A 27,289-nucleotide genomic window follows, 5' to 3' on the forward strand; every position below is an offset into this window, starting at 1 on the left:
CAGATTTGTCAACATAGTGAGTTCCAGACCAGTTGGGCCTACATAGAGAGACCTTGCCTCAAAAAAAAAAAAAAAAAAAAGAAAAGACACAGAACAAGTCACAAGACATCCTGATTGGTAGCCTGAGTAGGGGTTGTACAATGCCTTAAAGGTATTTCTGGCTCTTACGCAGTTGGAACCCAGGCCTCTGGGCAGACGACTCTATGACCAACTCCTGTGAGCTGATGTTGAGCCTCTGGTAGTTTAGAGTTTCTAACGGAAGAGGGAAGTCCTTGTAGGTCTAGGGGCGGAAGATAAGAAGAAGAGATGACGACAGCAAAGCAGCCAGGGAGGACTTGAACCTGGGTCCTAATCAGGCCTCATCCAAAGGAAGGGCAGTTGCTGTGGTGGCTGTGGTCATACCGGGTCTGGGGAACGTGGAGGTGCCATCTTTTCAACCTCAGCGGGGATGGCTGTACAACATGCCATGTTTCTTGTCTGCCAGGTCAAGGAGTTGGGACGGTTAGAATTGCATCAGTCAGGGAGGACCATCAGACCGTCCAACTCTCTCAGACATCATGTCACCACTGTCAGGACCAGAACCGAACAGAACAGAGATCTGAATCCTTTCAATTACTGCTTAGAATCGGGCTGATAAAGACGCTGACTGAAACTGCTGTGCCTTTTAATGAAAGGCTGCAAGGAACAGCTTTTCATGAGTTCAGCCAGCACTGAGGTCTTGAAGACAGCATAGAAGAAGCTCCCTCTATAATGGGCATTGCTACAGGAGTCAAGCATTGCTAGAGCCCTGTTAAATATTGTTAAAGAAATGTTATTGGCCATGATGGGTCTTTGTGGGAAAGCACCCCTTTTAATGGCAAGCTGGGGACTAGGGTCAGCGGATACTTTAACATTGCAAGCTTACAATACCCTGCCTTCATATCCTGGCTGCCTTAAGCACAGGATTATCCGCCAAGCAACCAGCCCAAATACTCACGCCCTGGCTACTTGCCACTCTAGACACTTCTCTGGAGCCTTGCAGAGGCTATACTGCAACCACCACTTTCCCCCCTCTGGGATGGAAGAAGTAATCCAGCTCCCGGAAGCCTAGCTCCAATTCCTCAACGTCATTGTCTCAGACGTGAGTGTTTCAAACCTGGTCTCCTGCCACCATGTCTTGATAAACTCTAGGTCCACGTGAAGCCTTCTCCTCCCCTTCCAGATGGAGACTAGTCCCCCCAGCGATGCACCCGTCAGAAGGCCCGTGACTGGCGCTCACACGGTCCTGCATGAAGAGCTGCTAGCATTAACTCATACCCTGTCAATCGCACCCCCTTTTCTGGCTACATAATCAGGTCCTTTGGCTCACTTTACACCCAGGAGAAAACAGCCCCCCTTCACTGCCGCGCCCCCCCCCCCAGCACAGATTGTAGGGAAGTCTTCCTCAAGCAAGTCAGTGAAGGAAAACTGAAGGCCTTGGGTGGCCCATGGAAGAGTTCCGGAGTGTTATCAAGCCTCAAGGAATCTGAGCAGCCAAAGGCCTGGACTGTCTCACTTGTCAACTGTAAGGCTAAGGATCCTTGTGTCCAGAAGTAAGTTTCCGGAGATTCTAAAGGGCTTGAAACTATAATAATCCCCTAGGTTTGTTTTTTAAAGCCCCTCGGGTGAGGGTGGGGCTCACTCAGGCTTGGGAAACACAGGAAGAGCTTCTCATCCACTCATTATTCCAAATGGGAAGAATAAAAGGCTCCCGAACGACTTATGGGTAACACCTTCTATATTCCAGACACTGCTTGGGTCTTGTAATGCAACGCAAAATAAGCATGATCCTGCCAGAGGCAGCTTCTCAGTGACGATGCTACAGAAAAGTGCTTGGTGGGGCCCCCTAAGCTTACTGCAATAAAGGTGGGCCAACTAAGCATAAGCTTGAGACAGCACAGAGGCGAGGATCTCAGTATGGCCTTCCTACTCAGGAGAACAGGGCTGTTGAAGCTTTCCCTGGGCTAGCCCGCAGAAAAGTGGCCTTTGAGTGACACCCAAGCCAGGTATCCCTCCCCCTGGCAGACCCTCGCACCGCGTCCAGCTGCGTCTGCCAATTTCTTATGAACAAAGCTAGGAGGGAATCAGCAAGAGTTTGGCGTCTCTGAGGAAGGGATTCGTTTTCTAAAGAGCTCCCCCAAAAGGTTCAGGGTTCAGAACTTCAACCTTGAACAAACAACAAACCAAACAAAACAAAAACCTCCCACCAAAAATTAAAGCATTAAGGAACCGGGAGCGTTCTCCAGGAGTAATCTCCAGCCTTTCCCCTTCTTGCCTAATGTGATTACAAGGAAAGATTTGTTCACTTTATTTATTTTTAATTCGTAAAGATTTTTTCCCCTATTTCTCCCTCCCAGCCACTCCGGCTTGGGTTTCCATATGACTCATAATTCCTTCTGAAAGTGGAGTCGAATTCATAAAAGTGGTGGAAAAGGGGGGTGGTGGTGGTGGTGCGGGAGAGGCTGGGAGCCCCAGGGAGTCTTCACTACCTCCACTGTCACTCAGCTCCCGGCGGCGCGAGTGGCGGTCAGGGGTGGGGGGGTGGGGGTGGGGTGGGGAAATCCAGCCTGCGCGGATGGCGGATACTATTAAAACCCCAGCGGCGCCCAGCCGGGCCGGGTGACCGGGCGGCGGGTGCGGGAGGGTCTGCGGCGGGCGGGCGGGCGAGCGAGCGGGAGGCGCTGCAGCAGCCTGGGCACGGCCGCCGCCCGCGGGCGCGAGTGTGCGCGGGTGTGGGAAGGCCGGCGTGCGGGCCGCGAGGGGTGTGCGCGCGTTGAGCCAGAGCGGGGTTCGCCCCTCGCCGGCGCCTGGCGCTCCACGGCTGCCCATCGCTCTCCAGCTGGTCCCCGGGGGGCCCTCTTCGGCCGTCAGTCCGGGCGGGGCGTGGGGGGTGGTGGGGTGGGGTGGGGAGGGAGAAAGTGAGACTCGGTGTCATCACCATCCATTGTCAGAACCGGAGGAAATTGGAATCCAGCAGCGGCGAGCAGCAGCTGGGCGGTCACATCTGGGAATGCAAAGCCGACCTCCCCCTCCTCCTCCTCCTCCTCCACCTCCTCTCTCACCCGGGATCACTTCCGAAACCACTTCGCCTTCTGCCCCTGCCTCGGCCAGAGGTTTCATTTTTTTTTTTTTTAAACTGAATATTTACGAAAGCTGGAAGCGTGCGAGGGGAGTGGGGTAGGGGAGGTTGGAAATAGCGGCTGCTTCTTTTCCAGGGATTTATTTAATGGGGATGTGTTCAAGGCAAGAGAGAATTCAGAAGGATATCGACGTCGTGATCCAGAAGTCCAGAGCCGAGAAAGACTGCCTGTTTGCAGGTGAGTTCTTGCCTCCTGGATCCTGGGACCCGGAGCCAGCACCCACCCCCACCCCCCAACCCACCTCCCCACCTACCCCCGGCCAGATTTCTGACCGCGACGCGTGTGGCTTCGGGGTGTGGGGCTGCCCAAGTCCCCGTTCCGGGTGGGTTTTGGAAACAGCTGCAGCGGCGTAAGCTGGAGCCCCAAGGGGAGGTGGGGCGCGAGCCTCCCTACCCCCCTCCAGCCCCCAAAGCCCCGTTCAGGCCAGGGCAGCCTCCGGGTCCGGAGGGTAGGACCCGCGCAAGCGGAGCGGAGGGGTCGGGCGCTGGATTATCAGCCACCGGCGGAGCCCGGGGCATCCAAGCCTTGCTTCCCGGGCTCCGGCAGCCCCGGGCCGAGCCCTCCGGCTTTGTGCGGCCGCTGGGAAGGGACCCACTGCGCTGCTCCGCCCGGCGCCGAGGCCCCCGGAGCAGGCAGCACTGGGCCGAGCTCCCGCCCCCTTGGCCACTCGGAGCCAGCGCACTGGACACCGCCCGGGGTGTGTGTGGGGGGAAGGGATGGATCCCCCGGGGGCTCCAGGAGCGACGCTGGCCCAGCCTTGGGGGTGGGAGGTCGCTTTGCGTCCATCTTTGCTCTCCCCCCCCCCCCCCCCCCCCCCGGAGGCCGAGAGCAGTTCAGGCTCCGCATCCCGAAGCCTGGCAGGGGCTGCTTCCGGCTGCCTGGCTGGGGAAATTCCCGCCGTTGCCATGGCACCCGGCACTTGTTGCGGGGGGCGGCCTCCCGCTGCACCCCGCGGGGTGCTCCGCATCCCCTCCCGCACCGCAGCCCCGGTCACCCCCAAGCTCTACAGCCTTCACTTCCCTCCCGATTTGGGGGCCTTCTTGGCTCAGACGAAATGGCAGGTTCAAGACAGAATTGGGGTTGAAAACAAAAAGCAAACAAAAACACAACCCATGGGGTGGCTTTTAACACGACTTTCCGTTTCAGATTTCAGATACTCAGACTCCACCTTCACTTTCACCTACGTCGGCGGCCCCAAAAGGTATTTATGCATATAGAGTTGTTTCATTTCCTGTTCACAGGCTCGTGTTTCCTTTGTTCCTTAGCGTGTTCCGTGTTTGGGTATTTTGCTTGTTGGCTTGACTCTTGGGGCTGCTAGCTATCTGCGTTCCTAGCCTGATGTCTCCCGATTTTATATAGCAGAGGGGAAAATAAATGTTTTTGTTTTGTTTTGTCTTTTTTTTCTTCTTCTAAAGCTATGCTGTGCAGGCGATGAGCAGAAGAAGCAGTTCTGCCACAGTAGTAGATTGCTCTTTAGGTGTTCTGGATTTGACACAGGCGATCCAGTGCAAAATTGGAGTATTGAGCTTGGAGTGAAATACGTGAAAGACATAAAATGTCACAAAATAGTTGAGCACCGGTGGTGATTTTCTCGATGAGTTGGGGCTGTGTGTTTCCGTTTTCCTGAAGGCTGACATAAACATGTGGTGTGCCAGTTTTCCATACGTGTTCTTTTTCCTCCCCCAAGGAGTGGTTGTTTTGGTTTTCACATTTAGTTGTAGAAAAGACTTTGGCGAGTTACATGTTGCTGGAGTGTATGACTTTTTCTTTTGAGGAAGAATGAGAGATAAGTATTCTAGTAGTAAATTGTCAGGGCTTTGATGCCACCTATATCCAATTTTATACTGAGAAAGTAGAATTAGCTTAAAAAGTTTCTGTCCACACACACCTTGCCACTTTGCTGTCCCTGGTTTTTTTTTTTTTTTTTTTTTTTTTTTTTTTTTTTTTTTGTGGTTAGGGTTTTCTCCTTTTATCCTTTTAGGGAAAACTGGTTTAAAAGACCTGTGGCTACTGACTTAGTCTATGGGGACTCTTCAGGCTAACCCCGTTGTTAGGAGACATTCAGAATAGCTTGACTACATTCAGAATATCTCTTAGCTAACGGAAGCATGTATGAACATAACAAACTGCAAAGACGCTTTCATCTGTACAATCTTTCAAGCTTGACATTATTGTGTACCTTTAAAATACTTAGGCTTTATGTTGCATTGTTCATCACCAAATAAGATCTTAGTGTGCTTGTCCTGCACCACAGTACAGTCCCCCCCGAGTCCCAGAATTGCCACATGGACTGACTAGCTGAGCATGTACCAGCGAGTTATCACGCTTCATTGTCTTTTTGGGGGAGAGGATACATTTCATTATTTTTTAATTTCTGAGCGTACCATCATTTTTGTAATTATGGATCAAATTAAATTAGAGGATGTTTGATTAAATTAACACTGCTCCTACACTTAATATCCAAAGGATGTTTAGTATATGATTAATATCCTCTTGGATTATTGTAAGGGCTGAAACATGCTATGTGGTGGTCATTGAAAACATACCCAGGCAATCAGGTGGAGTCAGCTGTCACCTCCCTTTTAGTGGAGTGTGGCCACAGGAATATTCTTAAGTGGGCCTTTCTTTAACGTGTGTGTGTGTGTGTGTGTGTGTGTGTGTGTGTGTGTGTCTTTCCTCTGCAGCCCACGCTGGCCTAGGACTCAAGATATCCCCCTGTCTTACCTTCCCAGGTGCTGTGATTTCTGGTCAAACTCTTGTGGTCCCAGTGTCTGTAAGGGGTGTGTGTATGGGGAAGGGGGGCACACTGTGGCTTTATCTCTTACCTCTGTTAGATGCTGCGATTAAGATTCTTTATTATCCATTACTGAGCTGGAGTTCAGTAGGCGGAGGTGGAGAAGTTATGAATGTCTCCAGGATCAAGTCTGAGGTGTTGGGATGAATAATTAACTAATTAAGATAACATCAGTTTTCACTGTAGAGACAAGCACCGTGACGGCTTTTTAAACTAAGGAGTGTTTCCTTGCCTATGTTGTTCCATCAAGAGGTAACGTGTTTCCTTTGTGCCTATTTAAATATGTGGGGCTTGTGTGCATAGTGTGGAGAGAGCAATCCGCAGAGCTGTGTGATTGCTTTGTTTTCTCAGAGGCTTGTTCTATAGTGCTTAATACAGGGCGGTAGGAAATCTCCCTACGTTTGTATTTGGGCTCAGAGATTTTTTTTTTCCTTAAAAATATATCGCTTTCATTTATCCACTTCGGAAACCCACAGTTGCTATCCACTTCCCAACCTGACATATCTGTCAGGTGTTTAAAATTAAAATATTCTTGCTGGATCTTGATTGATTTATTTATGTATATTAAAATAGTTTTTGAGACAGTCTTACTGTAACTTGGGCTGCCTGGGACTCAGTACATGGACCACTCTGGCTTTGGGCTCGTGTTTTTCCTGCCTCTGCCTCCTCCTGAGTGCTGGGATTGTGGATGTGACCAGCCACACCACCTCTGTCTCGATTCAATGTGCTTACCAACATACAGTATTGGATTACTATTGTCATTGCAAATAAATTAGATGTCACCATTGAAGGAAGTCTTCTACAGAGAGTAGTGCATGCTTTTCTTGAATTCTTCCTGATTGGTGTTTCATTTAAACCATTACAAATGATTTTCAGTTCAGGTCGTAGATAAAGTTAACATATTATTGAACATATTAAACTTCCTAAGAATGGATTATGCATCCCAGACATTATAAAAAGTTGATCATTCATGTTACTATTAAAAAGAAGACTAGTGAGCTTTCATTTTTGCTTTTTTTTTCCTTTTTATTTCAATGTTTCTATAGATAAGTGGAAATGCAAAAAGGCGATTTGATTGTTAGGCCTGAGCATTGGCCTTGTGGACTAGCCTTTTCTTATATGGTCCTCACAGGGCCACAGCAATTCATAATTCATATTAGGTTTCCTGCCTTGGTGGACTCAAGGTGAGGACTGAGGAAGAGGAAATGGTTCGATCAAACCCCAGAATGCACATGGAGTTCCTCTCCTCACTTTTGGGTGTACTGAGACTTGGAGACAGTTCAATACTTATGACGTGGTCACATTTGCTCAGTTAACGGAGGGGGCCAAGGTGTGAGTCCGTGTTCTGCCACAGTGCTGAGGCGCTTGCTGCGTCCTGTACATAGACTTCCTGACCTTCCTGAGAATGCAGACAGGTTCACACAAACAGACACAACGGGCCACGGAACTCGACAGACGCTAGTAATGTTTAATTACTGTTCCTCGGGAAAAGGTGTTAAATATTGTAAAGATTGGTTTTCCTGGCATCTACTCTCACTCGACAGTTGGCAATCTATATTACTATTTAACTCTTTCACTCTAGCAGTGTTCCCTACAACACCCCCTAGTCTCAGCCTTTACTGTCCATAATTTAGAGTTCATGCAAAAGTCACTTTTTCTCTCTCTCACACTTACTTGCCATTTTCTTTCCTTTTTTTCTATATGAATTGGTATTCTTTAAAACCTCGAAGGACTCGGGCTCTGATTTTGCATCTTCCCTGTGGTCAGACGTGGAGTTAGTGTCAGAAGAAGCAGAAAGGATAAAATGTATGGTTCCAGATAACAAAGGATAGGAAAGCCGACTAAGCCCATGGGACCTGACGTTATTAAAGTTTAGGCCGGAATCAAGAAACCAGCTGCCCAGAACCCAGAAGCAAGATGGAAGACTGCTTCCCAATTCCTGAGCTTTTAGTCATGGAAAGATTAGGAAAATAAAGCTGAGGTTTTAAAAACATAAAAATAAGAGTTTTCATTGTCAGAAGTTTTGAAAGGGCTGTTAAAATGGCTAGGCTGGTAAAGGCACCTGCCACAAGTCTGATGACCCCAGTTCAGTCTCTGGTGCCCACACAGCCTTAGGAAAGAACCAATCCACTGGTCTAGACCCGTGTCCCATAGCTTGTACCTGTGCAGGTGTGTGTGCGCATGCGCGAGTCCTCGAGTGTGCATGTATTCACAGGTGCAGACAAAATAAGATAAAACATTTAGAAAACAAGACATGCCAACAGGAATAAAAATTAAAAACACTGCAGAATTCCTTTGACTTCTGTTAAATGTATTAGGTTTTGCCTTTCAAATTTTTGTGTTTGTACACACATCCAAAGATTGAATTACATTCTTATGAGAGGTCATGTTTTTGTGTGTGTTCTGAGGGACTGAGCCCAGCATCTCCCACATACTCTATAAGCATTCTGCCACTAGTCTGCATCCCTGGCCTTATATTTACTCTGTATATTGGAAGTGTCTCACTACCTGGGCTAGACTTGAACTCACTCTATAGCTCCAGCTAGTCTTGTCCTTATGATATTCCTGCCTCAGCTTCCAGAGGAGCTGGTGTTACAACCTAGAGTTCCTCGTGGTGGCTGAGACTTCACATTTCAGAACACAATATTAATGGTTTTCCTTTAGAACGGACATAGAAACGATGACATGACCATTGAACGGAGGGATTTTTCTGTCAAAAGCATTACTGCACCTTAGGAAATATATTTAAACTGAGTATACCATAACCCTAACATCTAGACACCAGCTAGCCTGAAGTAAGAGACTTACAAGTTTCAGGCCAGTCTGGCCTCCCGGATTGAAACCCCTGCTTAAAAAAAAATTCTAGTGTTTACAATAGGAAAATTTAAACTTGAAGTACAGCATTTAGCACAAGTTGTGCACCTGCCTGCCCATGTACAGCCTTGGTTTCTGGTTAGCCCTCCTTCGGGACATCACGGGGGCGGGGGAATTGATGTCTTCTGGAGCATACTTCTTCCAGGGAAATGCTGTGGAGCATCGGGTGATTAACAGTAGTCCTCCTTGGAGCATATGCAACCTCCTGCTTCTCAGCACCTTCTGCCTGGGTCCTTCCTCCTATATTCTGCCCTCCATCCTGTTACCGTGGAATCCCTAGGCATTACTCATTGTTGAGATGCTTGCTAAGACAAAATTCTCATCTTAGAAATCATATCCCGGAACCATTCCCTGTGGGATTCATCTAGATGTTTCTAAAGCTATGCCGCAACACATGGATGCTCCCCTACATATGAAGGGCTTAACGTCTTCGTGCACAGTAAGATGATATTACGGCAGGTTGCTATGCATCGGGAATGTGTAACCTACTCAACACCCTGGTTCAGCAACACAGCAAGCTGCCAGGATTGGGTTTCCCCTCGTGACAGAGCCGCTGAACATCACAGGAGCGCATCTGATGTTTTAAGGCTAATCTGGGAGATGATAAAATTTTTTTTTAAGTAGGCTGTTTTCTGCTGGGTGCAAATTGGTTCTGAGTTACTATAAAGTGCAAGGTTTAAGTTAAAACTTTGTATGTTAGGGATTATCTGTTGTAATTAATTGCTGGTTTGTAGCTATTTGTAAGCATTTTAGTGAAGGAACTTTGTCTTACTCACTGTGGTTTCCCCCGCCCCTTTACACTCTTCTTTCTCTGTAAGTAGATGTTTTATGAATTATGAAATGAATGCTAAAAAAATCTGGCAGACAAGAAGGAATTTTCTAACTTAAATGACCAAATATGGAGATACTTGAACACTTGAGAACCCTCACTCTGGTGATGCTACTTGCAACAGAGTTTCATATGAATACAATGTGACGAAAGTTGCCTGGCCAAGTTGCAGTTGGTGTTTTCTGTCTCTCACATTCAAGTTGCTTTGGGTGGAGGAGGGCAGACAGACACATAATGTCATTGTTTAAGATAACGCTCTTAATTATTTGATAGACTAGAAATTTGAACTTTTAAAAGAGTTAGTCCAATTTAAAAAATGCAAAGGTTCTGGTGACCAAGCCAATTTTTAAGAAGCTGTAAGCTACCCAAGTCCCCAGTGTGATAATTTCATACATACGATGGGCCGCAGGGAGAGACAGTCTATGTGATTACAAAGCGGCCTTTATTTTCTTTGGATTTTCTTGGTAGCAAAGTGCCCATCCTTTTCATATATGTGTATATGGTGTGTGTGTGTGTGTGTGTGTGTGTGGTGTGTGGTGTGTGTGTGTGTAAGAGAGAGAGATGTGGCCCAAGTATGGAGATAACGGGTCCATTTTTTCTTTTTTGGAGCCAATTCTTTCCTTCTTTCCAGTTCTTTCCTGAGTTCTGAGCATTGAACTCACCAGGGTCACCAGGGTCAGCAGGGTTGGTTTTAGCTGCTGAGCCATCTCGCCAGCCCTGGACTTCCTTGGAAAGGAGAGTGTGTGCACGCACAAGGATATGGAATCTGGATCTGAAGGGTGTGAGAAGTAATTTAATCCTTAAAAAAAAAAAAGGTTCTATTTTTATTTTATTTTATTTTATTTTTTTTGGTCCTATTTTTATTATGCAAAAAAGTCCATATGTACTCAATGTGGACATCTCTGAACATGCAGTTATTTGAACCCTCAAATGCTCTTCAAGGCGACAGAAAATCCATCACCTTTGTAAGATAGAAAATCAACGTCTTTCTTTTGGCAGTGGGGTCTTGCTTACCATGATTGAATGTTAGGTTAGTTACTATACAAAATACTGGATTAAAAGTGTCCTCCTTAAAGTGCTGGAGTGGCTGGAGAGGGAGTGTGAAGGAAACTGAGTCAATGGGACCTGGTGATTTTCCCCCCCACATCCCGCCCCCAACTGACTTAAGTAACCTATCGTTTAACATGAGTAAGACTTCATTGAAGCATACACAATTACGTTATTTAACCTTTATCTTGTGGATTAAGGCAGAACTATTCACGATACTTATTTTGTTGAGCATGGTCCTGGCTGAGCTCTGGACTCCCTTCTTTCACTCTTGTGCTCACACTAAAGAAAAGTAGGAGGCATTTTGTTGGTTACTTTACATTTTATAGCTGAAGAAACCGAGAGTATGGTTCATTTAAAATAGGTTAGCATTTGCACAAGACAGTGGGACTACAGTTCAGTACAAGTCGATGTTTATATAAGGTTTAGGGGATTGGTTCAACTGGCCTGAGCAGAGTTGTTGGGCATATTTGGGAATAGGGAGGGATTGCTAAGGGATGTTTTTCAGGGTCATACTGAAAATCTACTGGTTGGCAAGAGATGTGCCTGGGCCCAGTGCAAAGCATAATAGTTGGAAAATTATGTACCTTGGCTCTGGAATCTTTAGGCAAATATTTGGCCAATCTATTTAAATTCTCCATCATTACTCTGCAGCATTAAAAAAAATCTAAGTGAAATTTCATCAATCCTGAAAAAAAATTTAAATTCTGTACTCAGATTTGCCTTCCTGTAGCTTGTGCTTAAATGAACAGGTGAAGCTTGCTTTAAGAAAATTGGCCATGGATTCAGCCTGTTCATTTTAGGCAGCTATTGATAATGATATATTTTTATTTCATTTCTAAAACATCATTTTCCTGTGCCTCAATGAGCACTAGTAGGAAATATGATAATAATTATTTCTATTTTAATTTTTGAGACAAGGTCTCACTCAAAAACACAGGCTGGGACCTTAGCTAGAAACTCTCTTGGCTTAAGGCCTCCCCAGTGCCTGCTTTAGAGGTGAATGCCCCCACAACTGGCAAGAAATGTAGTTTTAGAAGTTTTATGTTTGTACATGCATGTACAGTGCCTGTTATGTCAGAGCTCCCGTGTGAAGGCGGTCACGTGCTAGGGTGGGTGTGTGGGTCTCAGCCTTCACCTTGATTGAGACACTGTCTTCTTGCTGCTTTTCCAGTGTATACACCAGGTTTCACATATCCAGCAGTCCCTCCCGGTCCAGCAGTCCCCCGTCCCCCCAGTCCCATCCACTTACTTAGGAATCACTCTTGGCACCAGTATCCCCACGCATTTATGCAATGTCCTGTTGACTTCAATTTAGGCTGCTAGCCCTTTAATAGAATGGCCTTTAAGAGTCTTGACTGTTATATTGTAACAAATTCAGTTTCCTTACCAGTTGATTTAACTTATTGTTACTTAAAAAAAAAAAGATGTGGTCTTGCTATATAACTCTGGACTTGAACTTGCTCTATAATACAGGCTAGTCTGGAATTTGGGACTATCCTCTGGGATTACAGGCATGCACTACCATACCAAGTTTCCTTAAATGTTTCCATAAGTATAAATTTAATCACATTCAGCAGCTTTCAGATGTGACCATGAATTTTTTTCACATCAGCCTTACATATCAGGTTTGGCTTTCAAGTCCTGCTTTCTGCATCCCACCCCTATTTGGAACATCTCCAGCTTCTAAGGACTGACTTTCTTTTGTCTGTTTATTGACTCCCATCTCTCCACTGAGCAGCAGTTTGATTAATGTAGCAGACAGCTGTTCAAAGCTAATTGACAGTAAAAATTCCACTTGCGCAGTGTAGTTGGTTTGGATGACAAGGTTGGATCTTAGCATCATAAAGACAAGTTCATTTGTGTTCTCCTTGCCCAAGAGTGGCATGTCCACTCATTCAAGTGTACAGTGTATTTAGAGATGAGCAGAAAAGTAAGGGGACAGAATAGAATCTGGTAGGATAGGAAGGCACATCGATTATCTCCTATTGCCGGCTACTTGTAACCTCAACAATGAAAGTCTTCAGTGTTTCATTTGGATGCCGGTAAGGAGGAGTTTAGCTGAGCTACTGAATAGAGGACGCCAGGGCCTTATAAGATGGCTCAGTAGTAGGACACTTTCCTTCCATGTACCAGGCCCGGAGCTCCACCCCAGCTCCATCTGACCAAAACTGAAGATGACAAATGACTCCATAATTCAGTTTAACCAGGAGGCATCAACTGAAACTTGTGGCCATTGGGTCACTTCTCTTTGTAAAGAAAAAGCTTCACTCAAAGTTTATTTCTCAGTCCTTTAAAATGTAAGTTGAAAGATGAATTTTAAACCAGCTTTGAAGTGCTTTGCCTATTTTGACCATGGCAGCAGAGAGTGCTGGTACCTACAGGTATACTACAGTCCCAGTGCTCAGAAAGCTGAGGCAGAAAGTTGCCGAGTTCTAGCCCAGCAGCCTCCTTGGGGTACATAGCAAATTCAAGGACAGCCTAGCTTGTCTGCATATTGAAACCCTGTCTCAAAAAACCAACCAACCAACCAACCAACCAACCGCAAAACTCACCAGCTTCTGTCAACGTTTTATCTTTATTCAAGCCATAGAAGCTTTTATTTAAAAATCATTGATAAAAATCAGTGGGTTTGAAATGTGGAGCTCGAGGCACAGAGACGGCTGTATTTTCTGGCCTTTCACACTATGAAGAAAAATACTGGAAACACAAAACAAGAACAAGATCAGATACTAAGCACACAGCCTTAAACATCTTAATTATAAGTCCAAATCAGAACAAGGCAGAATGGTTCCAGAGAGAAATGTCAATATTTTGTTTAGACACTATCATTCTGGTTCCAGTTACTGTGCCTAGATGTAGTGAATATTTATGTTTTTTTTTTTTTTTCATGCCAGAGTGATAGTATTTCCTTTTATCATATGAAACCACTTCCCAAACTGTTTTATCAGATATTGGGGTTGTGGCCAGATATGTCAGGGAAATGCTCAGTTGGTTGTTATTAAACCGTTTTAATGGTGAGAATCTTAGAGACTTTTATATAATGGTGCACATTACATATATCCAGGAGATGAAAGAAGTATTCAGGGTTGTTCAGACTTACGTGATTATGGATCAAGACTGCCTCAGGAGAGTTGTTTTATGGAAAACACTTTGGCAAACTCTGAGTTTTATTCATTGAAAATAGTTTATGTGTAAACAACAGTGTGAGTGGAAACTACTGATTCCTATTGAGCCCTGAAGATTTTTTTTAAGCATTTAAAAAAAGTATTGATTAAAAGGCAGCTGGTGTTTTTTTAACAGTACTAACTTTTCTGCTTGTGCATTTATTTTTGTGGTCCTCTCTCCTCTCTCCCTGATTGTGCCAACACAGGCTCTCAGCTCTGGCTAGTAGAGGCATCTTTCGTGCATGGTTAGAAGTCAGACGTAAGGAGGTGTTGGAGGTAGATAATAGCTCTGTAGCAGAAATGCTTGCTATGTCCTTTAAATTCTGCCGCTGGGGCTTCGGTAGAGTGTCACAGTGAACAGTCTGGTGGAGCATCCTTCGGAGGCGTTCATGATGAGGAAACCAGAATTTGTCCAGATATTTCATTTCTTTGATAAATTACACCAAGAGAGAAAAATAATGAGGAGAAATATCTCTTTGGATAAAATCATTTCCCTCAAGCAACCAACTTACAAATTTGGTACATTTAAAAACATTTATTAAGCCTTTTTAATATTAAGGAAGTTGAGTACTATTGTGTTTGGAGTTATAAATTGATTGTGCTTTTGAGACTTTTTTAATAGCTCAGGTTGGCCTGGAATTCCTGATGCATCTGTTTCAGCCTCCCCTGTGTTGGGAGCGCAGGTGTAAAGTGTTTAAAGTGTCCCTTTAAAAGGCAGTGCCTGTTATTTAGCCCTAGGAAGCCCTGGATCACTTTTGGAGATACTTGATTGGAGCCCAGAAGCCTCTGCTTTCAGGTGCACCGTGGTGGGCACAGGGCTTGGTGGGAGTCTCAGATAGTTTTTGACGATTGTCACGGTCATCACATGAGAGTGGTTCATGGCTTTTATGATTCAGGGAAATCACGGGCAAATAACAATGACAAATAATCTGTTCATTTTAGGTTCCTTATTTAAATGTGCAAAACTGAACTGAATGAATTGTTTGCGACAGCGCAGGAGTCAGTGCGCGTCCGTGCGCGTGCACACACACACACACACACACACACACACACACACACACACACCTTATTTTTGTTTCCTATTGCTGCAATAAAATATCCTAATTAAAAAAAAAAGAACTTAAGGAAGGATTTATTTTATCCCACAGTTCCAGGTTACAATCTATTGCCCAGGGGAAGTTAAGACAGCAGGGACTTGAAGCAGCTAGTTACGCCTTAGTTATGTCATAGTCAGGATCAGAGAAAATAGACGCGCAGATGTGCGTGTGCTTGTATTTAGCTCACTCCCTCAACGCTTACACAGCCAAGACCCAAACCCAGGGCATGGTGATCCCACAATGGGCAGGTCTTTGCAGCTTCCTGCAGTTGATCAAGATAACCCCCCACAGACAGAGGTGGCCCTGTTCTAGACAGTTCTCCGCAGGTTACTCTGGATCACGTCCAGTTAACAACTAAAAACCAAAACTCACCTCCACACCTTGTCACTGACCCAAGAGCAGTCTCACGGTGTTAGCTACCACCGTGGCTTGAGTGCTGAAACCTATCAGGTAAAGCTGATGTGGTAGCCATTTCTCATTAAGATGAAGCATGGGAGAATGGCAAAGTAGAAGGATCCAAATGATCCTAGAAACCTACAAGAAGAAAATTATGATAGGCAGATCTGGGCCCAGGGGTCCCGGTCAAACTATGGCACCAGCCGAGGACAATATAGGCCGTAAACTTCAAACCCCTACCCAGATCTAGCCAATGGACAGGACATTCTCCACAGCTGAGTGGAGACTGGGGTCTGACTTTCACACGTACTCTGGTGCCTCATATTTGACCACGTCCCCTGGATGGGGAGGCCTGGTGGCACTCAGAGGAAGGATAGCAGGCTACCAAGAAGAGACTTGATACCCTGTGAGCATATACAGGGGGAGGAGGTCCCCCTCAGTCACAGTCATAGGGGAGGGGAGTAAGGGGAAAGCGGGAGGGAGGGAGGAATGGGAGGATACAAGGGATGGGATAACGATTGAGATGTAATGTGAATAAATTAATAAAATAAAAAAAAAAGATGTATCGCAACTAGACACAGGAGAAAGAAAGATACCCCCTCCCAAAAGCTGCTGTCATTTCATTACCACAGTGAAATTTGAAATGGTTTCTGGAATGAGTGGTCAGATCTATTTTTAAGTAACCGAGGAAGGATTTGGATTAATTCAGTGTGGGGCCAGCTTCTTCTCTGTAGTGAGGCAAGCAGCCCAACTGAGAGGGTGATTTCTGTGGGTCTTAATTAGGTGATGCCAGTGACGTCACTATTCCTGCTTGGATTTGGCTCCAGACTGGGAGAACTTGGGCCAAGAAACACTTCAAACTTAATTTTTGGAAATCGTACTAGTTTAATTTGAAATGTGCTTCTTGTGTTGACTTCCTATGCCCCTGGACCCTGAGTTTTTAATGTCCAGTGCGTGTAGCATCCTTTCCAACTGTGGGCATTTGGCAGGGGAAAAAATCGAGTTGTGGTAGGAGTTTTAAGAGTGTATTTTTGAATAATATCAAACATTAATTGTATCTTTATGATCCAAAGCCAAGACTTCCCAACCTGTACATTAAGATTCTAAGCATAGCCGGGCGTGGTGGCGCAAGCCTTTAATCCCAGCAGAGGCAGGCGGATCGCTGTGAGTTCGAGGCCAGCCTGGTCTACAAAGTGAGTCCAGGATGGCCAAGGCTACACAGAGAAACCCTGTCTCGAAAAAACCAAACCAAACCAAACCAACCAACCAAACAAACAAACAACAAACAAAGATTCTAAGCATAGAAAAAATTAAAAGACTTACTTATGTGTATGTGAGTGCCTGCAAGTATGTATGTGCACTGTGTGTGTGTGTGTGTGTGTGTGTGTAGAGGTCATGTGCATCTTGGGAACTGAACCTGGGTCCTCTGTAAGAGCAGCCAGTGCCCATAACTGCTGAACCATTGCTTCAGCTGCAAGGACTTTTTAGTATTATCAAAGCTTGGAAGCTTGAATCAGATAAATATAAAGTAAATTAGCTATTTACTTTATGTATGTGTTATGGTTATCCATCATTGGTTATGTTCATATATGATTATAGACTAGACAATAAGTAATTATTTAGTATCCTAAGAGATATTAACAACTTTTATAAAAAGTTTTTATCCTTCTGTGGAGCACCCACTGTGACTAGGAAATATATTAGTATGTAGGATGGAATATCACTGAGTAACAACACATAATTTTAAAAAACCTTGTACACACAACTTTAAAAAAGCAGCGGTACATTCATTGAGTTGCATTTTTTCAGTTTTGGAGGCAGAGTCTCTTCAGATAGTCTAGGCTTTTCTCAGATTCTTTGTGACCCTTCTGTCTTTTCTTATTCAGTATTGGGATCCAGGTGTCACCACATGTCTGGTTTATGAGTTAATTTTCCTCCTTTAGAGCTTGCTATGAATGATTCCCTACACTTAGTGAAGAAAAACATTATTGAAAACAGGCATGGTGCTACAGACATGTAATCCCAGCACTTAGGAGATAGGGGCAGGGTGAGCAGGAGTTCAAAGCCATTCTTAACTACATAGCCAGTTCAAGGCAGCCTAAAGTACATGAGACCCTATCCCTCTCTCAGAGAGAGAGAGAGAGAGAGAGAGAGAGAGAGAGAGAGAGAGAGAGAGAGAGAGAGAGAGAGAGAGAGAGAGACACACACACAGACAGACAGACACAGAGAGACACACACACACATAGAGAGTGAATTGTTATGTATGGTCTTCACTTTCAGTAGCCTTCCATATTGTAGTTACTTAGATTACCCCTTCCCCCCTCTCTGTGTTCAAATTTGTGTGTGTAAATATGGTTACATGCACTGGGTTCCGGGGATGGTTTCGGGTGCTGGCCTCACCTTGTGCCTTGTTTGAAGCAGGGCTTCATTGTTGCTTTAGTGTGAGAGTTTTAGTCACAGGCCTTGCCTTCTCTAGCCTCAGCTTCTGCCTTTTAAGGAGTTAATTTCTAAGCGGCAACGGAATCTATGTGGTAAGAAATAGATCAGAGTTAGCCTGGCTTGGTGGTTTACACCTTTGCTCTGTGCCCTTGAGAGCTGGATGGTGATGATAAGGCCAGCCTGGGCTACATAGTAAGGCTGTATCTCAGCAAAACAAGACAGAGTCATAAAATTGGATCTGAGTAAAGGAGTAAAATCTGCTATGGCACAGATCCAGTCAGCCCTGAACACTGTTGGCACTGAGCTCTGCCAGGTTTTCATAAGATCTGTGCGTTGCCGAGAAAATAGAAGCAGGAGTTACTCTTGCAGTCGAATGAAGGCATGCAGATATCTTGAGGGTTAGGACCATCACCGCTGGCTGAAATGAAATGCCCTGAGAGTAAACAGACAGACTACTTAGCATGCAAACTAACACACAGGTAATTTCCCACAGTAGAACAGAGGCACGTTGTACTTCCACCTTAAAAAACAAAACAAACTGAACCAAACCCTGTGTATTGTGGCTGTAAGAACAAACGAGTCAGGAATATCTGATCCCATTAGAAGTAAAATACCTCCTCTTAACATTTGTAGTAAGCATAACTTAATGGCCCTCAAATCTGCTTTATTTAAAAAATGCTTCCACTAAAACATTACCAAGCGCTGGAGATCTCTCCTTGCCCTTATATTCCTCCCTCCCTCCCTCCCTCCCTCCCTCCCTTCCTTTCTCCCTCCCTCCCTCCCTTTCTCCCTCCCTCCCTCTCTCTCTCTCTCTCTCTCTCTCTCTCCCCCTCTCCCTCTCTCCCTCCCTCCCTCCCTTCCTTCTTTTCTTCCTTCCTCTCTTTGCCCCCTTCTTTCTTTCTTTTTGCTTAGAATGAATTGACTTTTACCTTAGATATCTTAATCTGTTCCTGAATGTTTATTAACTGACCTGTAAGAAAACCACCATTGGAGTTTGTGGTCTTACCCATTTTGACAGATGTAAGATGGTCTCTCAGAGTCATTTGATTTGCATTTCTCTGACAACTAAGGGCACTGAGCGTTTCTTTAAGTGTTTCTCTGTTGTTCCATATTCCTCTGTTGAGATTTCTCGATTTAGATCTACACATTTTTAAATTGGATTATTGGTTTGGTGATGTTTAATTTCTTGAGTTCTTTTTATATTTTGGGTATTAGTCCTCTGTCTAATAGAGGATTGGTTTTGCTGCTTTGGTCTATTGACAGTGTCCTTTGCCTTACAGAAATTTTTCAGTTTCATGAGGCCCCATTTATTAATTTTTGCTTTCAGTGCTGGTGTTCCGTTCAGGAAGTTGTGTCCTGTGCCAGTGTGTCCAAGGCTCTTCCCCACTGTTATCTTTGCAGACAGGAGCCCAGCATGACTGTTACTGAGCGGCTTCACCCAGCAGCTGAAGGAGGCAGGTGCAGACACCCACAGCCAAACATTAGGCAGAACTCAAGGAGTCTGTGCAAGAGTTAGGGAAAGGATTGAGGGAGCTGGAGGCGGCAAGGACACCACAGGAAGACCTACATAGTCAACACACCTGAGCCCATGGGGTGGCTTACAGAGACTGAACCACCAACTGATCTTGGGCCCCCTACACATATGAAGCTGGTGGGCTGCCTGGTCCTCAAATGGGCCCCCTAACAATTGGAGCAGGGTCTGTCTCTGACTTGAACTCTGTTGCCTCCCTCTGGATCCTGTTTCCCTAGGAGGGCTGTTTTGTCTTGCCTCAGTGAAAGAGGAGGCATTTAGTCTTGATGCAGGGTGGGTTGGTACGGAGTGTGGGGTGTGGGGTGGTGTGTGTGTGTGGGGGGGATGGGCTACAGGGGAAGTAGATGAGACTGGGAGGAGAGGATGAAGTAGGGTTGTGATTGAGATGTAAAATGAATAAATAAATATTAAAAGCAGGTAGTTCTGCTTTATAAAAAAAAAAAAAGAAGGAAAAGGAAAGGAAACAAAAAGAAAAAAGAAAACCGACATTTAATCACGATCCACTGAAAGTCAGGTGTGAATGATCCGAAGGCCAGTCTGCTGCCCCCCTGAAACTCTCTGGAACTCTCTGTCCTGTCCTGATTTCTGCAGCATCTGCTTTACATGCTCCCACATGGACTCCTACCACCCAGAAGCTTCAATGATTAGTTAACTTTTGTGAGGTAAAGGACTAAGTTTAAAGGGGGCGGGGGAAGAAACTCACTGTGATCATCAAGTGGAAACAGTTTCTTACGTTTCAGTGCCCTGGCTGAGGGCATGCCAGCCTGTGCCCTCTCTCTTACTCCTTCTTTCCCCCTTTCACTCACTCCCATTGCCCGGTCTGTTGTGTGCAGTGTAATGGGCACAAGCTTGTTAGAATTGTTCCTGAAGTGGTAGGTTTTCTTGATGGATCTGAATAAACAGAAGGATTTGGTTCTGTGAGATTGAAAAAAACATCTATTATCTATTTATCTATCATCTGTCATCTGTCTGTCTACCTATTTATCTATCTATCATCTGTCTATCTGTCATCTATCATCTATTTATCTCATCTATCTGTCATCTGTCATCTATCTGTCTATCTATATCTATCTCTCATCTGTCTGTCCATCTCTCTATCCTCTCTCTCTCTCTCCCTCCCTTCCTCTCTCTCTCTCCCTCCTTCTCTCTCTCTCTCTCTCTGTCTGTCTATCTGCTATCTACATGTGTTTGTCACAGCAAGTGTGTAGAGGGCAGAGCACAGCTTCTAGGGCTCATTTCCCTCCTCAGGTCATCACACTTGGAAGCAGGTGCCTTTCCCCTTTGGCTGAACCGTCTTGCTGGACCTTGTGATACCTATATACATACATATTTTTAGCTTCAAACCCTAATTTTTCTCTCATATCCTTAATTTATAGTTATGGCTCTGTCCTGACAAAGCAGCATGTCATACATAGTGCCATCTGTCATGCTGGCAGATGGCTACGCTTAGGTGGATAGAACTTGCTGTGTGATCAAGGTTATGCCATTGGAAACTCATTTCCCCCAGTGTGGTTACATTATTCACTTTTTTTTTTGCCTTTTGGAGATAGGGTTTTATTTAGTAGTTGAGGGCAAGCTGGAACTTGATCAGTGGATAGCCCAGGCTTGTCCTGAATTCATGGCACTCTTCCCACCTCAGAGTTGATGGCGTTGGCCACCATACACCGTTGAATTTTCTGTAGCGGAGAAACCTAGACCTACTCTACAGCTTGATGGAGTACACAGTGGGCCTGAGATTGTATGTATAGTTTGCTGTCAACTTCTTTCACCTGTAAATTGAATTAAAAGTTCTTCCATCAGGAATAGGAGAGCAACGTTTTGCTGAGCTAAATTTCCAGGAGCACATTAGTATGTTTTGTAGTCATTGAAAAATTTCAACTTATGAGCTAATACTTTACTTTCTGGATAGAAAGATTGGGGAGCCGTCCAATATGCTAATGGCCTTATTGCTGGAGAAATGAAACTTGCCATTTCACTTATGCGTATGATTGTGTGGGCATGGCATGCAGACATGGAGGGCAGAGGTTGACTTCAGGAGCTGGTTTCCTCCTTCAAATGTGGGATTCGAAGATCAGACTCAGGCTGTCAAATCTTCAAGGTAAGCCTTTGTAAGTGCTGAACCATCTCACCAGCCAGTCTTCCACCAGCCCATCTTTTTAAACTGCATATGCTTGGTGCCAGGCTTGGTGGCGCACACCTTTAATCCCAGCACTCAGGAAGCAGAGACAGGTGGGTTGCTGAGAGTTCAAGGCCAGCCTGGTCAACAAAAGGAGTCCAGATCATCCATGGCTACACAGAGAAACCCTGTCTCAAACAAACAAACAAACAAACAAACAACAACAAAAAGCTGCATATACTTTAAGTTAGTTGCTTGAGGGTATGGGGAGGTGGCTCAACTGGAAGATTGCCGCGGGGCTGAGTTCAGATCGCCTGTGCTCATATAAAAAGCCAGGGTCAGGAGTACACACTGCACACCGCAGTGCTGGAATGAGGGAAGACGAGGCAGAGACTAACTAGCCTCTGGAACCTTTGTCAGTGTGAGTTCTGCATTCAGTGAGAGACTCTGCCTCAGAACACAAGGCGGAACGCTGCAGAGGTGGCCGAGTAGGGAAGGCATGCACAAATCTCAAAGACCTGAGTTTGGTTCCCAGAACATGTGCGCCCAGTGTTCACAACTACTTAACTCCAGCTCCAAGGGATTTGACCCCGCCACCCCCCACCCCGTGTCTTCCATGAACACTGCACTGTCACACACACCCAAATATAAAAACAATGTGGAAGACAATTGAGGGAAGACACCTCTTGTCAACCTCTGCTCCCACAGGTATGTGCAGACTTTTGTACATAAACATCTTGGTGTGCATACTCCCTCTGGACACGTGTACACAAAAATTGCCTTTCACAGCACAGAGGTAATACATGCTTGCTTAAATCTCTTTAATCTTTCTGTTATAAATTTAAGCCTAGAGGCCTTATACTATTTAAAATTTCCAAATTAGGTCATGTCAGTGTTGTGTTGGACTTCCAAACCCTAAGAAAAGTCCTTAAGAACAGTGGACGATAAGCTAGGTTTATACCTCACTAGTTATTTAGGTGTGGACCAGAAGTGAACATGGAGCCATAATGGTGTTCTGATGTAGACTGTTGCTCTGTGGTCTCTTGCCTCTGAATGACAGCCTTCCCCCTCGTCCTGAGTGGATATTGGAACATAGGGTCTGACATTCGTGTGAGCACTGGTGAGGGCGGAATAGAAGGCTTCTGTGTCAGGACTGACCTGGAAAAGCTTTGGTCCCAGTTTTTGTGGATCAGGAGGGGGAAGGGCTGCGTGGGCCTCCTAGAAGCCCTCGGAGGGTAGAGTGCAGAATGGGTGCAAAATGCAGAACCCCCTGGAAGAGGCGGGGTGGTGGGTGGGTGGGGGGTGGCGATGGGCGTCGTGTGGCTCACGCGCTCGCACTGCGTTCCCCCCCCCCCCCCCCCACCTCAGGCAGTGCCTTACTCTGGGTTGCACTGTACTCTGAGCTCTCATTCACTACGAGCAAGTGTTCAACCCATCTCAGACAGCCCATCAGTCTCCGAGCACTGTAAGCACATCTCCCCTCCAGCTATTGCACAAGGACACCAAGGATTAATTAAATTTAAAAGAAAGCAGTGCAGTGACCTCCCGGGAGGCAGCAGAGCTGTTTATCACTTTCCCATCATTCTTCCCTTATTCATTCAGTTTACAAATATTTGTTGAGCACAAATTATAATGAAGGAACTACATCAGGTGCCAAAATTGGAGATGCAAAGATGGAGGGTTACGATGAGTTCTGCTCTCTTTGTGCCTTTTTATTTTATTTTAAAATTTATTTTACATTATTATTACGCATATATATATATGTGTGGATGGGGGCACATGTGTGTGGAGATCAGAGGACAACTTTGCACAGTTCTCTTTCTACCTTTGGGTGTGTTTTAGAAATCAAGCTTGAGTTGTCAGGATGGCTGGCAAGTGTCTACCAAGCGAGCCACCTTGCTGGCCCCTCGTCATTTACACCTACAATGCAAGCACACAACGATACATAGCATTGCTTGCGTCAGCAAGAGGTGGCCTTTGATTGGCATCAATATAGCATATTTACACTTTGCATAGTCATGGTTTCTTTCACCTCCACCCTAAAGTATGCACAGAATAAACTCAGGCTTTTTTTCTATGTATTGATATCAGTGCCGTATGAATTTCTTCTTTCCAAGACTATGAAAGTACATCTAGTCTTATTTTACATGGCACAGTTAAGTTTTCTTCTTTGAGGCAGAGTCTCATGTTCCCAGACTAGCTTGGGGTGTCTTTGAAATAATTCTTCTGCCTCTATATCCCACATGTTGGGGTTACAGGAGTGTGCTGCCAAGGTTGCCTATGGTCATTTTAAAGAAAGACTCTATTTTTAGTTACTAATACGCATGTGTGTGTGTGTGTGTGGGTGTACATACATGTGAGTGTAAGTGACTGGACTCAGGAGAAGGCGCTGGATCCGGGAGCTGAGGTTTCAGGCCGTGGTGAGATGCTGTACATGGGTGTTGGGAACCAAACTCAGTTCCTCAGTGAGAGCAACATGCGTTTGTAACTGCCACATATGTTCAGAGTTTTAGCACCATAGGGGTTGTGAAAATCACTAGGTCAAATCTGAAAAAAAAAAAGGAAGTCTCTTAGTCTCCAACATAGCACTAAAGAAGTAGACATATGCTAATCTACAGACTGAATTTAAACATGTTACTATCTAAGGTCACATTCCAATAAGCACTGACGAGCTATTTTCAAAGAATATATACTATTTTCCAGGGAGGCAGAGGTACCTTTTTAGTTGGTTCTTAGAATTTGACTTCTGTTAGTTTAATAGTGTTAATTGTCTACTTGTTTCTGTGGTATATGTGTCACTATTGTAGCACAGGCTGATTGTAACTCGTGGGCTGGGCACCCTCCTTCAGCCGCCTGAGGAGCTGGGCCTGGAGGTGTGAGCCGTAGCACCTGGCTTCGGGTTTTCTGCAATGAGTATTTGGATGAGTGACTTGGACTGCTGGCCTGAAAATGCTAACCTTTCATTTCAGTTAAACACATAGGAAGAGCTAAGATCATATAGTGGGTCTGAGTCTCTACTGACTTTATTGCTGTTGTTATTGTTATTATTATTACTATTTCTCCAGACAGGGTTTCTCTGTGTGTAGCCTTGCCTGTCCTGGATTCGGTTTGTAGACCAGCCTGGCCTCAAACTCACAGAGATCTGCCTGTCTCTGCGTATTGAGTGTTAAAAAGACATAAAAATACTCTGAATTAAGTATAAGAAAAAGGAGGAACATTTTTCTCCTTGATTTAGTTCCCAGTTTGTGCTGTTTATTCACCTATTTATTCACTTATTTATTTATTTATTTATTTATTTATTTATTTATTTATTTATGAATGAAGACAGGTCTCTGTAGCCCAAGATGGCTTGAAAAAGAAATTAGAGGTGTGAGGTGCTACGCCCAGTATGGCTTGTGCTTTTGTAAAGAGGAAATAGCGGTGTTGAGATCAGTGGCCCCTGTCACTGTGCAGCAGACTGTTAAAAAGGGAGAGGACAGAGGGGTGCTGGTTGTAGAAAACAACGCTTAGGCCCATAAACAGCTGTGGAGCTATAATAATGCTGAAACAAAAGAAAAAGCACAGGCCCCATATTACCACAGTGAGACTAATGGTAAGTGACAACCAAGACTTTATAAGTATTCATGTATTCTTTTTCCCTGCACCTTAATTCAATAATGTTATAAAAATGATAAAACGCCTCAATCTGTTTTGATAGTATTGGCACCCAACTTCTGCTTAGATTGTACGAGTCTGTCTGAGAACTTAGGGTACTATTTTAGATATAATCTAATGTTTGAATGATTTAAGTGTCGAATACTCAACTTTACTCACATATCCACAGCAGGGACCTTGAGAAAACCCTTATTATTGATGGCTATAGGGAAGGCAAGGACTCAGGATGCGCTGTAGTTGGTGCCACTTCCTCCTGGTCCTTCCTCTGAAATGGGGAGTGGGATGGGAGTGAGTGCTGTCTCTGTGTTGGGATCTGGGCCTGTCAGCCATTGTAATGGCTGGTTCTGCTGTAGTCTCTCATCTCTCAAAGATGGTTGTTTGTAGTCTCCGCTGTCTCAGCTGGGTGTCTCATTTAACAAATGGCTGGTGTAGACAAGGTTCTCAGAAATATGCGTTTTATAATATCCCTCCTAGGTCTCTGCATTTAGTTTAAACATGTTATTTGGAGTAGATTAGAGAACAGGCAAACAAGCCAGGGTTTCTGGAACGCCGACCTTGCTTGTGGGGCGCCACACACCACACACCACACGGAACCATGTATGTCATGGCACAGGCCTATAATAGAGCCTTCCTTAGCCAACGGCAGAGCATCCAACATCACTCAGGTCTAATTGCAATAATCTTCTTGTTTATGTGGCTCTAGTTTCACCAGTAAATTGGCTTTCTAGCTTGATTGGTTCAGGAGTTACCCTTCAAGTCTTTAAGGATTTTTTTTTTTTTAGCTCTTGCTTTCCATGTCGGTGAGCGCTGTTTTTTCCTGGGGGACTGCAGAACAGCTGCCTCCAGCTCCCGCGTTTCTCCCTTCTCTATGCTCGGATGCTTTCTGTCCTACCCCTGACACAGGAGTAAGGGATAAAATGAGCCACTGTACGCTACTTTTCCTTCACTGCTTTGTGACAGGGTCCTGCTGTGTGGCCCACGTTGACCTCTACCTCCCTCCACTTTCCCAATTGCTGGGGTTACAGACAAGTGACAGAATGCTCAGACAAGCAGGGACATCTCCATGAAAATGCTTGTAAGGGACAGATATTGGTGTGGCAGCCAGAATACCTGTCACTGTGAGGGGCTTTGCATTTCTGTTTTGTCACAGTTCTTCTTGGCTTAAGGAAACCTAGAAAGCAGTTGGATTTATCTTAGGCAAATAAAGGTACTGTGTGCTGTGTGAGACTAGTTCAACACAGCCCCGCATCTCCACAGAGTACCATGCCTGGCTAGAGTGTGCTTCGGCTCTCCTGTAGCCAGCGTCAGTGAGTCTGACAAGGCCTCAGAGAAGCTTGGAGAATGAACAGGCACTGCAGATGAAGAAGCTTCCTAACAGAGTTGCATCAGAAATGGCATAACGAAGCGTTTCCAACATGTGTCTAGGGAATAATGATATGCAAATGTATACTTTGCATAATTCTACAAATCACATAAAACTTTGGTGGTGTCCTTAACAGGTTTCATACCCACAGATTCATAGGACATAAAGGATATACTAATGTGATAAGAATTAAATTATGAGATAATTTTCATCTCTAGGTAAAATGAATTTATGAAAGTTCTCAAGATATATGTAATGCCTTGACAATAATTAAAACTTGACTCATTTCATTTTTTTTTCTTGGTTAGGGAAGGGATGGCAAGAGAGACAGTATCTTGGTATGTAGTTCAAGATGGGCTCAGATCCACTAAGTGGCCCAGGTTAACACAGAAATTCTAACGATCAACTGAGAAAAGTAAGGGTGTCACCATATATTAACGGTTGAACTGCTGCCCAAAGTACTGACAGAAGACTGTTGGTTCAGGTGTCTGCTCTTGGACAAAGAGCCTCAGGCCTTGCTTCCTTGTTTGTGACAATAGAAAAAAAAGTTTAGATACAAGGACCTTTTCGTGATGAGTTCTTTAGGATGCTTTATGATTCTTCTTGAGGGAAACCATCTTCCAGGAAATGTGTTCTCTGAAACTGTAGACTGGCTCCCTTTTCATTTTCCTCATTTTGTCAGCTCTCGCAGCGTTGGATTTCTTTGGCATTTGTTGAGCATACCTTTGGTTATGCTGCAACAAGCAAAACAACTCTGATGTGCAAGGTTCTTAGTTCTGCTGAGTTTTGTTTCCTATGTTTCTGCCCATCCTGCTGGGGGCTCT

General features: G+C 44.9%; 1 protein-coding gene across 1 annotated transcript in view; it reads left to right on the top strand.

Moving 5' to 3' along the window:
- The first annotated feature begins 2,923 nt into the window (after positions 1–2,923).
- Parp8 (poly(ADP-ribose) polymerase family member 8) overlaps positions 2,924–27,289 on the top strand; it is a 154,971-nt gene continuing 130,605 nt past the window's right edge. The window contains exons 1-3 of the mRNA XM_051172595.1: positions 2,924–3,131; positions 3,234–3,335; positions 4,305–4,359. Coding sequence (XP_051028552.1) covers positions 3,029–3,131; positions 3,234–3,335; positions 4,305–4,359 — 260 coding nt within the window. The 5' untranslated portion in view covers positions 2,924–3,028. The remainder of the gene's footprint in view (positions 3,132–3,233; positions 3,336–4,304; positions 4,360–27,289) is intronic.

This window comes from Acomys russatus, chromosome 30 (assembly GCF_903995435.1).
Source record: "Acomys russatus chromosome 30, mAcoRus1.1, whole genome shotgun sequence".
Classification (NCBI taxonomy): Eukaryota; Metazoa; Chordata; class Mammalia; order Rodentia; family Muridae; genus Acomys; species Acomys russatus.